At 56.2% G+C, this 12,471-nt stretch overlaps 1 protein-coding gene across 9 annotated transcripts in view; it reads right to left on the bottom strand.

Moving 5' to 3' along the window:
• Window positions 1-10,705: 10,705 nt before the first annotated feature.
• Window positions 10,706-12,471, bottom strand: part of ATP9B (ATPase phospholipid transporting 9B (putative)) — a 293,323-nt gene continuing 291,557 nt past the window's right edge. For 8 of the 9 annotated variants that reach the window (XM_008013727.3, XM_008013730.3, XM_008013726.3 and 5 more), the window contains one exon: window positions 10,706-11,397. In XM_008013727.3, the coding sequence (XP_008011918.2) occupies window positions 11,261-11,397 (137 nt within the window). In that variant the 3' untranslated portion in view covers window positions 10,706-11,260. The remainder of the gene's footprint in view (window positions 11,398-12,471) is intronic. The other variant, XM_008013731.3, reaches the window with a different exon arrangement.

The following is a 12,471-nucleotide window of genomic DNA, read 5'->3' on the forward strand; positions in this document are numbered from 1 at the left end:
ATCTGGTCATTCTCCCAGGCAGTTTCTGTTGTCTGCTTTTTAAAACATTTAAATGTGAGGGTCACACTCTTGTGTTTCTTTGCATGCCTCCTATTTTGTTGGAAACTGGGCGTTTTAAACAATGTATTATAGCAGCTCTGGATACTGGTCCTCCTGTGGGGCTTGTTATTTGCTTATTTACTTGTCTAGCGACTTCTGAGATTACTGCGGTGAAGCCTGTTCCATACACTGCGCCCTCCGCCAGCAAAGTTACACCTCTGGCTTGCTCCGTAGGGAGAGGAGGCTTACATGTGCCCAGAGTCACCCTGGAATGACAGGATTTTGATAGAGATCTCTTCCTCTCTTTTTCTGACCACACCCAGCTGTTCAATTCCACCAACAGCCATTGGATTGCTCTCTTGTTTTTAACAATATCTGGGGCATAAATTACTCTGCAAACTACTCCAATTAAATGGTGCCTTCTTTGAAGGAAGAGTTTCTGATGTCCACGTGTGATGTTTGTTTTGACCCCTGGAGGCCCCTCACAGCTATTACTTTCCTAAATCTAGGCTAAATCTTCTTTAAATCCACGAATGTCCCAAATATGAGCTTTCAGCTTCTCCCATGTTCTGCTGAAAATGAAGTCGGTTCTTTTGGGAGGAGATGAGAAGCTATCTCTTTTCCTTACTGCTTCTCACTCCAGGCAAAATCTCTGAGCCAGTGCTCTGGAGCTGGGGATGGGGACAATGGCCAGCCTCAGTGTGGATGACACCTCCATCTCCAGGAGCTGAGTGCTGCGAGGGCAGCATCCTGAGACCCCACTGGCCTCTCCTGGCCTGGAATCACTGCCCTGTCAGTAGGGGCAAGGGTAGTCGCGCCCTGTCTTCTCAGTGTGCCACACCCAAGGCCCAGCCTCCCGCCCATGGGTGTGGGGATCAGGCAGAAGGGAGCCCCCACCCCTCCACCGGACTCCCCAGGACATAGCAGCCCCAGCAACAGGCAGATGGGGCAGGATGAGAAACAGTGGCATCCTGCCCTCCCAGTCACTCTCCCCTACCCACCCGTGTCCTCAGCTGCAGCCGACCTGCCAGAGTGGGAGGGGGAGGGGAGGAGGCGGTGACGTTGGTTTAAATACCAAATACATTCACCTTTCCTAGTAAAGGTGATTTTTAAAAATCAGGTCTTTTTCAATAGGTGTGTCTTCACTTGCTGTGTGTCCTCAGGACCATTTCCAGAGACTGTAAATGGCTGGGGGTTTTTAACTCCACCAGTTTCCTGGGGACGGGTTCACAGAGCACATCAGCTCCCGTGTGAGAAGCCACTCGCCCACAGCTCGAGTTTGGATTTCAGTCCCCAGTGCACCTACGGGAGCCAATAGTAACAGCCTTCACCTCTCAGGGTAGATCAATGAGAGGCACCTGCTAATGGCTCAATACAGCGTAATCATTATTTCAGAACAATGCTGTTGTGAATTGAACTGCGTCCTCCAAAATGACTCATTAAAGTCCCTGGTCTTTAATGACCTAATTTGGTAACTGGCACCTCTGCAGTTGTAACTAGTTAAGATGGTGTCAATTAAGGGGACTCCAGTGATGACTGGTGCCCTCATAAGAGAAGACAGACAAGGGGAATGTGGTGTGCCGACAGAGGCAGAGACTGGAATGATGGCCCCATGTGCCAAGCAGCACCTGGACTACCATGAGCTGGAAGAGGAAGGGAAGGGACCTCCGTGGCAGGTTCCAGAGGGCACTTGGCCATGCTGACCCTCGACTGTGCCTTCTGGCCTCCACAATGTGAGCTCACGTTTCTGCCATTCAAGCCACGCAGTTTGTGGTCATTTGTGATGGCAGCCCCAGGAAACCAACCCAAAGGACAGTGGTTTTCTTTTTTCTTTTTTTTTTTTGAGATGGAGTCTCGCTCTGTTGCCCAGGCTGGAGCACAGTGGCACAATCCCGGCTCACTACAAACTCCGCTTCCCTGGTTCAAGTGGTTCTCCTGCCTCAGCCTCCCAAGTAGCTGGGATTACAGGTGCCCGCCACTGCACCTGGCTAATTTTTGTATTTTTAGTAGAGACGGGGTTTCACCATGTTGGTCAGACTGGTCTCGATCTCCTGACCTCATGATCCACCTGCCTCGGCCTCCCAAAGTGCTGGGATTATAGGCGTGAGCCACCGCGCCTGGCCGGGCAGTGCTTTTCATTCCCTCCGGGATACCATGCCTGTCACAGTGTACTGTGGCCTTTCCTAGAATGTGTGTCCCCTCTCAGGTGGCCTGGCAGCACCCACACCACACCTGTGCCTCCACTAAGACGCTCCCTTCCAGGCCAGTGCCCTGACGTGGGCCCCATGGCCAGGGCACTCCTGCTGGACAGAGCACTCCCTGTGGGATGACCTTTGCTTGAGGACCTCCACTGCCTGGCTTAAACTCCAGGGGGGTCATGGGAATGTTCCCAGTCCCTCCATAGCCCATGCAGGGGCACAACCCCCCCAAGGCCAGGGAGGCCCGCCTGCTGCTGCCTCGCAGCCACAGGGAACTGCGTTCTCTTCCTCTGAAGCCAGGGCCTGAAGAGCGCCCTCCTGGGGAAGCTGTGGACCCTGGGGCTGCCATGGAGACAGGGACTCCAGAGGCCGACTCCATGCCCTGCTCAAGCCCCTGAGTCTAGTGGGACCTGAGAGCCTGCCCCTGGGGTCTTCACCTTGGTCAGGAAGCAACTTCCCTTTTCTGCTCAATCGAGTTTAATGTGGATTCTGTCACTCACACCTGAAGGAGGCCTAGTTCACAGGAAGGCCACAGCTGAACAGGGTCCTTCTTCCTCCACGGGAGTGGGGCCACAGGAATAGAGGCAGATGAAACAGCAACTCTAGCCAGAGGGAAGTTCCCGGTGAGGAGGCTGGGCCAGGCCAGCACAGCTGCTGCAGCCATCTGGGCCTCACACACCACGCTAGGCAAGAAAAATGTCCCCTTTAAACCTCGATTTCTCTTAGAAAACACAAAGAGGGCTGAGCTGACACTCCACCGGTGTGCATGGGGGCGGGGAAAGGGTACCACGTGTGTGTCCCAGGGAGACGCGACCCCTTCAGGGACGTGCCAGGGGCCTGCGTCAGCCTGAGGCCAATGAGGACAGCTTCTCAGAGATGCAATGGTTCTGCATAGCTGCGTCTTAAGAAGTCAGGAACGTGTGCAAAGCCCGGAGCAGAGGCACTCTGTGCTTCGGAGCCTGTCTTCTCTGTTCTGCGCTTTGCAGGACAAGCAGTGGCTGTCACTGTGTGCTGTGCCCGCCCCTCTCACAGTGCCAGACGGCTGAGGCAGGAGGGCCCAGAGCTGCATCCTGATCCTGCAGGTCTGCTCTTTTCGCTAATGCTGGTCGAGAGGTAAATAAATCACGTTTTTAGTTTCTGGCAAGTTTGGGTTTGTCCCTGTGAACTCACAATTATTTTCCTCTTGCAAAATAATAATAGTTTTCAAATGGTAATATTCCAACATTTTTCTTTAAACTACTTGGTTTACCCAAGTCCGTTTAATTAGGTAGCAACCCAAGGCGAGTTATTTCTGCCCCGGCCTTGGGCAGCGAGGCTGCGCTATTTTCCTTCCTGATGCTCAGCCACTCTCCTTCTGATGCATGTGCACGGCATTCCTGACTGCGGGGTGACGAGGCAGGCCCTGGTGGTGTGGCCTGGCTGCTCTGCCTGGGGCTCCGGTCCAGGACTCCCATTACCTGCTTGAGGGAATGGAACCCGCCCTAGACGAAGCATGAGACTGGGCCACGGCCTGGGTTCACTGAGCTTCCCAAACTGTTTTTAAAGTGTTTTGGCTCAATAAAGCTCTAAACAAGTTTTGCCAGGCACTTTTTCCATTAATTTTTGAACCTGAGTGAGTTTCAAGCGAAACCTAACCCTGCAGTTCTGGCTCATTACACTTCACTCACGGAGATGCCGGGGCTGGGGCCGTCTGGTGCCGGAGAAGAGATGCTTTTTACAAAGCGGTCGGGGCCTTGCTGCTTCTGAGAGACAGGAAGTGGCGTCTGCCAAAGTGCAAGGGCACATGAACCCTCATCACCGGGGTGGCCACTGCAGGCCAGGAGCAGGGATGGGGGTGGGGCCATGGGTCAATGCCCAGCAGAGCAGCCCAGCACCTGCACCTGGGGCTTGGCTGGCTCCGCCCCACTCAGACAGCCCCTTTGAGGTTTAATTGTGGTAAAATAGCCATAACATAAAATTTACCATCTTAGCCATTTTTTAAAGTGCATTCACGTTGTGCAAACATCTCCACCATCCATCTCCGGAGGTTTCTCATCCTCCCAAACTGAAGCTCTGCCCATGAAACAGGGACTTTCCTCCCTCCCAGCCCTGGCCGCCACCTGCTGTCTCCACGGATCTGACAACTCTGGGGCCTGCAATGAGTGGACTGGGATGGGGCTTGTCCTTCTGTGCCTGCCGTCTTCAGCTTGACAGGACGTCCTCAAGGCACATCCGCAGCGTGGCCCGTGTCCGAATTTCTTCCTTGTTAAGGCTGAGTCACATGCCTGTGGATGGGTTGGGCCCCACTGTGGGCCCCTCCTCTGTCCACGGACACTCGAGTGACCTTCCCCTTTGGCTGCTGTGAGCACCAATGGTGGGCAGGCAGCTCTTCCAGACCTGCTTTCTGTTCTCTCTGATGGCGTGGTGACTGTGTGTGCAGCTTCCTGGGGGCTGCGGTCCTCCCGGTGCTCTCCCACATGCCCCTTTTTGGTGGATGGAGCCTGGGGTCCCTGCAGATGGCCCCGCTAGGGTCCCCAGGGTGCCTTGGGGACAAGGAGTGTGTCTCTCCCTGTCTCTCTCCACTCCCCTCCTGTGTCTGCCTATCTCTCTCTGCCCCCGGCAAGTGTGGTGTCTGGTCGCTGCTGAGGGACCTCCCTCACCACTCCTGTGTTCTCAGGTTTATAGTCCTCAGAGGCTGGGGCGGAGGCTAGCAGGGTGCCCCCATCCTTGCCATGGGTCTGGCCTAGGCCTGGAGGGTTGCCTGCCAGGGGGCTGCAGGTCGGGGTGTCCCCTCCTGAGCGGTGTGACCGTCACAAGGCTGCAGAGGTGTGCAGCTGAGTGACCAGCCAGCCTGGACACCTGGGACCAACACACCTGCGGATCCCACAGTGCATGATCTGGGTGGCCGTGGGCTCTGGGCAATCTGCAGTGGGGCGGACACCTCCTTGTCACTGCTGCCCCGCAGTGCTCCTGAGAACTTGTGTGGGGCCTGAACTGCAGGCTCTGGGAAGGGCTGCAGGCGACAGTCTGTCTTCATGAGTCCACACTGAGGGGCGTTTCAGAACCCATGGGTGGTCTGTGGATTGAGGCAGGGCCCGGGGAGGGCCTGGAAGGGCCGAAGCAACCAAGCCGGGCCCCAGAGGAGAGGCTGCAGCCCCATGGGTGCAGGTGGGCATGACCCAGGACTGGGATGCCCAGACCAGCCCAGGACGGGCTTTCCAACCCAGGCTGTGCTTAGGTTTCAGCATTTCAGGTTTCCTGTGCCCCAGCCCTGCAAGGTCTCCCACCCCCGCACAGCCACAGAGGCTGGCTTTGGTCCCCAGGCCCCACAACTCACCTGCTGCTGGCGCGTCCCTGCTCACCCAGCCCCGTGAGTCGCATCAGGGATGCCTGGGTTTCCCTAAGTGCACAGCTCCACAGTTCTCAGCCGGGCTGTACCGTCAGCCACGTCTCTGCTGGTTCCCTGGCACAGTTGCCCCCACAGCCCCCGCCCCTGGCTGGGCCCCCCGCAGTCCCCACGCTGGGTCTGGGCTCCTGGTCCTCAGGTCACTGAGAGCTGAGAGATGAGCGATGACGGTGCAGCCCAGGGCCCGATTCTGTCCCGGCCCACCCCGCTCTCCTCTTATTGCCTTTTGTTTCTTCTCATCTTATCACAAATTAGGGGGGAACTCAAGGAGGCCAAGGGGAGGGCCCTGACCCCAGGTGAAGGCACAGAGCCCAGAGGACGCAGCAAGAATTTTCACAGGGGACCGTGGATGGCATCAGTCCAGGTAGTTCCTAGAAACAGGCAGAGCCAGAGACAGCCAGTGCCCCTGGTAAGGCGACCGTGGCCGTGATGTCCCCATACTGGCCCCCTGCTCCTGTCCTGTGGACCCGGTTCTCTCTCTCATTTTCTCATCTAGACAGTTACTCCCACCTGGACGGCCCCAGCTGGACAAGCTGAGGCTCAGGTCAAGAGGACACAGGGCAGTGGGACAGGAACAGGGTGGACAGGAGCAGGCTGGACAGGAGCAGGGTGGACAGGAACAGGGCAGGCTGGCCTGGGAGCCTGGTGCATCCCGGCGGGTCAGCAGGAGAGGAGCAGGGTGAAGTGGCCCAGAAGCCTGGCGCATCCTGGACTGGGCACCCACAGCCCTTGACCACCAGCCCTGCAGGGTCCGCACGAGCATCTGTACCTGGGAGTCAGCATCAACATGTGGCCCAGGACCCCGGTTAACCCCACTGTCTGCACGGGGCTCCCCATGGCTGATGGAAGTGAAAGGGGCAGTCTCAGAGCCCGGAGATTGTGTACGGATGCACGAGCTACTGTGAGGATAACGTGGGAGCTCTCGCGGATTCTCCTTCTCCTGGCGGAGTGCTTCCTGTGAGTGTGTGTGGACACACGGTGTGGGCACAGGAACAAACCTTCAGCTAGGAGAATGGGCAGTATTTTCTCCCCAGCACCTACAGGCAGTGAATGTTAGGTTTACAACTTCTGAGGGACTACAACTGCACCCGTTAGAGACAAACTGAAATGCAGACAATTAGAAGTGTCCCTGAGGGCGGCGGGCGCCTGCGTGGAAGCTGGTGGTGCAGCTCCTCGTGGCCCCAGCTCTTCTGCGCAGCCTGGCCCGGGCAGCTGCAGGTGGGAGAAGCGGGGCACACTCGGGATGGCCCTTGTTTTGCTTGTCTTTCCCCGGGGCCCATGGGGGAGGTCAGGAGTCCTCATCCGGCCAGGCCTCACGCCAGCAGGATGCCCTGAGGAAGGAACACAGGGTCTACAGGGCCAGGGGTTGCTCCACACGGGGTAGCCTCCGAGGAAAGGTCTCCTCGAGGGAATCAGTGAGAATCACGACATCCCATTCCTCCAGGGCAAGAGCCTTGCTGGCTCCCCACCTGCTGTGCTTGACCCCAGGGAGAAACTGAGGCAAGCTGTGAGAGGGCCTCTCGGGACAGGGAGAAGGTCTGAGGCTGACCTTGCGGTGACGGGGGAACCAGCCACGGCAGACGGTGCCCCCTCGGCTGCCCTGCACAGTCTCCCAGGCAACCCAATGACAGCAACAAGTGCTGGGAGCCCAATTTTAAAACAGACACTTCACCTAAAAATCCAGATTTCTGACTTGCAGTGACGCCTGATCTCAGGGCCTCCCTCTCTTCCTTAATGAGGGGCGGAGATTCCAAAGGCCACGTGTCTTTTCCAGGACATGGTGTGTGCTGGCCTCGTCTTTCTAGATCTGGACCCCAGCGCTTCTGTTGGCATCTTGGGCCACAACCAGGGCGATGTCCACCCCCAGCGCAGATGAGCTCAGCGCCTGCAGCCTTCCGGGCCCAGAACTCTCAGGACCCAGGCAGAGGTGGGGCTGGAGGATTTCTGGATTCTCTTCCAGGCCCACAGGTGCAGGACAATCCATTTTGGAAAATCCTGTTGTTAGCGTGAGCATTGAGGACTCGGCAGAACTGGCACGAGGACCCCCTTCCTCCCGGGCTTCTGCTTGGCCATGGTCCCCAGGCCCACCCGAGGGGCCGACCAGCATCTGGGACGGGTGGTGGGAGCTGAGGCTGCCCTGCAGCCCTCCACGGGGGACTCTCTTCCCATCCAGACACAAGTAACACCTCCTGTGTACAAGCGCCCGCGGGACGGGAGGAAACTCTTCAGCGAGAGCAAACTGGCTTTCCTGGGGACCCCGGTTCAGGGGTTGCTTGTTGGCGCTCAACAGGACACCATATTCAGAGGAATCCCCGAGGTATCAGCTTCTCTAACCCCCAAAATCCGAGCTGGAGCCGGGATGTCGGCCCAGGTGGCCTCGCAGGTGCCATTTCGTGGCTTCTGGCTCCCCCTTCTGGAACCGCCTGAAATAACAGCCATCTGCAGTAGCAGGACCCGCAGCCCGGGGTCGGGGGGGTGCCTGGTGTCCCCTCTGCGGCCCAGGACTTACGTGCTGGGGACTGGGGCGGGTGGGGGGGCTGCTCCTGAGTGGGACCGAGTGACTTGCTCAGTTGTGCCAGGGGGTCCTTGGAGGTGGTGACCCCAGCGGAGTCCCTGACCCTAGGAAGGGTGCACCTGGGCCTGCCCGTGACCGTCACAGAAGGGAGGCAAAGCCAGCTTGTTTAGTCCATGTCGGGGTCTTGCTACAGGCTTCTCTGCTGGGCCCGCACAGGAGAGGAAGGCACTGGTGGCCGTCGGGGGTACGGACTTACGGGCTCCGGGAATGCAGTGCGGCCCTCAAGGCATCGCCGTCACTGACCTGGAATCGGATGAGACTATGGAAAACAGTGGCGAATCCTCACCCACCCGCCGCCCCTGCTGGGCGCTGGCACTCTGCTCTCGTCACCCCAGAGCACCAGGCCCCCGTCTCGGGTCTGAGCACGAGCTGCTCTGATGACAGGCTTTGCTTGTATCTTCCCACCCTCGGCTCCAACCTCCCCTTTCCAAGGAGTCTCCCAAGGCTGCCGGCCCTGCTGGTTCTTCCGCAGCACTTACCTCCCTGGGACCAGCTATTCCGGGCGGCGGACAGGACCGTGAGGGTCACGCCTCTACACGTAAACCCAGAAACATGGGGCCAGCACAGCACTGGATGCTCGGGGACGCTGCCCATCACACGCAGAAAGGAGGAACGGGCTCCTCCTCCTGCAGCACCGCCAACTCCAGACACGCAGAATGCTCTCCCCAGGATGGGCACCCTCCTGAAGGGTTCTGGGGCTGTACGGCCGGCTCAGAATTTCTAGGGCTGACACAGATCCAGAACCTAAAAAGCAAAGAGGTTACACCACAAGCCGGTAGCCGGTGGAAATACAGCCTCTCGCCTGACCTCAGAGCTGGTTCCTGAACTGGAGCTGGAACTGGATCTAATGCCCACCTAGTGACCCTTTAGTGGGCTGTCATTTTCTTTAATCCAGCAGAGAATCCATGTCACAGACCCGTTCCGACTGCCTTGCTGCCCGTCGTCTGCCAGGAACGCCCTGTCCGTCTCGTTTAACCCTCACAAGCAGCAGCCCCTGTGGGGGTGATTTCGTTTACGGGGGAAAAGACCCCTCCCTCCTCCCGTCTCCACCTACCCCTGACACATCTCGATTTCTTGAGAGGAGTCTTCAACCGTCTCCTAATCAGGATCCAACTCATCTAAGGCCGGTCGTTTATCTCAAAGCTGGACTGCAGTGTTATTCCCAAAGGCTCAGGGGTTCAGCTTTTCTGAGGTTATCGACAATGTTATCAGTCTATTAGTGTCACAGGTGGGTGGTTTATTTGTACAGGTGCACGGGGGAGCAGCCTCTGATTTGCACTTGGCCTCCACCGCCGAGGCCCGAGTGTGTCCATCTCCTGAGCTGCTGGCTGTGGACTTAAGATTTCTACCGTCCCAACGTCCCTAACGCAAACTGCTCCGGCAGAAGCGATACAGACACGTAAAATCCAAGTCAGCCCCAGCCAGGATGTGACTTCTGGGCAACACCGACTTGGTGCACAGAAGGGAAAATCCCAGGCAGCCTCCGGCAGGGACCAGACGCGCTGGTGTCACCGAGTGGACACCAGCGACACCTTGTGGGGACGCAGGAAATCGCACCCTGGCAGGGCCAGGCCCGTCTGGAAATTCAGAACGCTCAGGACGGATGACCCAGGAATTCCATTCAAAAGGCGCTGCTGCGGCATGGGGAAGACTGGCAGCTTTATTGCTCTCTGTGGCTATTTTCTCCTCTGAAAAGCTGCGGGGGACGGTAGGTGGGTGCTGGGCAGCCCCTCCACTGGTTGGTGAAATGCCCTTGGAGCCCCACACACACAGCTCAGCCAGGATTTCAGGTGACAGGGCCCACCTTGATGGGAAACGACGCGGAAAATGAACAGGTGAAACTCCTGGCAGAGGCTGCAGCGCCTGCGTGGTAAATACAGAGAAACTCTCCTTTGAACCAAGAGGGCTGGTGTTTGACCAACTTCTGCTGAGGCCTCCAAGAAGGGGCATTGCTGCAGGCGGCACAACACACCGGTTTCGAGGAACACCCCAGGCACAGGACACAGCTGAGGAAATGAACTCCTGGCCCCAAGAACCTTCCCAGCATCACAGAAGCGAGGGGTCTGGCTGGGCGACACCACGAATGCAGCGTGGCAACCGCACAGGCTTTCATCATCTCAACTGGTGCGTGTTTCCAACCAAGTAAACTAGGAAACCCATGACCAGGCAAGTGGGCTCTCTTAGGGGATGTGAGTTTTACAGGACAGCTGATTTCTACCTATAGAAATGGTGTTTGAGTGTGATTTTGCAAATATAAAAAGGATGAGAAGGACACGCGTGCTAGCAGCAAAATCTCTGGGCAATGATTTAAGTTGGTGGCTGCAATGGAATTATCTTCGGAAACACCACTGTTTGTGCGACTTGCCTTCAGAACGTGTGAGGAGAACAGCTCTTTATGTGAGAACTCAGTAACTCGAGTGTTTTTACTGAAAAGCGAAATGTGAGTATAAAGCGAGGTGTCTTCAGCAAAGGGCAGGCCGTCTGTCTGAGCAGGAGCTGCAGCTGGTGTGGACACAGGCCTCCGTGGAGCCTCAATTTTATTACATTTGAGTAAGAATGACTGTGTATTATAACATCAAAGAAAGAATTTGAATGTTAGGGAATTGCAGAAATTAAACTTTCATTCTAATTCTTAGAATGCCAGAGTAAGATAAACCCTTTACAGTAACAGTAAAATAATTTGGGCTCATTTTCAGTAGAAACTCAAGCTGCTTCAATATGGAAATAGGATTTTGACAAACACAAAAGAAGAAAGAAAAGCAGGGGTGAAGCCCCACACTGAGAGGGAGAGGCCGTCCTGGCATCTGTGCCCTGGGCTCGCCTAGCAGGGTTGAAGCCTCGCACTGAGAGGGAGAGGCCGTCCTGGCATCTGTGCCCTGGGCTCACCTGGCAGGGGTGACGTCCCTGCACTGAGAGGGACAGGCCGTCCCGGCATCGGTGCCCTGGGCTCGCCTGGCGTACCCTCCCTTTCTCGTGGTGCTCGCTTGGTAGAAATGGCAAACCCTGTGTCCACTGGAAAGGGCAGAAGGTGCTGGGACCAGCCCGCTGGGGGTGCACAACCCCTTAGGAGGCCAGCTTGCAGTAGCTTGGCGGAGACAGCTTGCGCCTCAGGTACTTGAGGACATACAGCGGGAGGCAGCTGACCATGGTGATCGCCGACACTTTCCACAGGAAGGCCACGGTGGTGATAAAGGCAACATCTGTTGGCAGGAAACAGAAAAAAAGGTAAGAGCCGACAAGAAGCCCTGGGCCCTCATGGCCACAGCCATGACCTGGCCAGGCCACCGGGCGGTCTCAGCTTGCCACGGAACTATCACCATACATTTACAGGAGCCCAGCTCCAAATCTCAGGTTTTCTTGACTGCAGAATTGTTTGACCTGCATACCGGGCATAATTCATTCTTCTTTTAATGGAAAAAACAAACCAAAGCATTATAAAGAGATTGTAGGCCAGGTGCAGTGGCTGTAATCGCAGCACTTTTGGGAGGCCAAGGCAGACAGATCACTTGAGGTCAGGAGTTCGAGACCAGCCTGGCCAACATGGGGAAACCTCATCTCTACAAAAAAGACAACAAAACATTAGCCGGGCGTGGTGGTGGGCACCTGTAGTCCCAGCTACCGGGGAGGTGGAGGCAGGAGAATTGCTTGAACCCAGGAGGCGGAGGTTGCAGTGAGCCAAGATCGCACCACTGCACTCCAGCCTGGGTAACAAGAGTGAGACTTCGTCTCAAAAAAAACAAAAACAAAAACAAAAACAAAAACAAAAAACGGGTTGCAGATGACTAATGTCACCAAATACCACTAAATGGGTAGACAATGCTCTGTGGCAGAATCTGTAAAGGCACTGAAGCACTGAAACAGACACCAACTCACCTAACCTGTGGGAGTGGTTTGGACGATCTAGGCTAGCTGTTTTGGTTTTTGTTTTTTTAAGGTAGAGTTGACTTTATGAGGGGCTGGGGGCATCAGAGGGCAGCCGGCAGTTCCATCTGCAACACAAATGCTCAGACCGGTCTGTTCTTAGAGGCTCTGAGCCCGGCCCACCCAGAGAATGTTCTCGCCTATGACCCTCCCAGCATCTCCACAGAAGAACCATGTACTCACCATGGCCGAGCTGTGCTGCTAATGACTAGGCCACTTACATTCCTCACAAGAAGAGGAGGTGAGAAACTGGATATTTACATACTTCGAATCTACATATAGTGGAAATTCCTTTAGACTGTTGCCGGATGGGATAAAAAGATCTATGGAGCAGAGTTAGAGGCCTTTGTAAA

The sequence above is a fragment of the Chlorocebus sabaeus genome, chromosome 18 (assembly GCF_047675955.1).
Source record: "Chlorocebus sabaeus isolate Y175 chromosome 18, mChlSab1.0.hap1, whole genome shotgun sequence".
Classification (NCBI taxonomy): domain Eukaryota; kingdom Metazoa; phylum Chordata; class Mammalia; order Primates; family Cercopithecidae; genus Chlorocebus; species Chlorocebus sabaeus.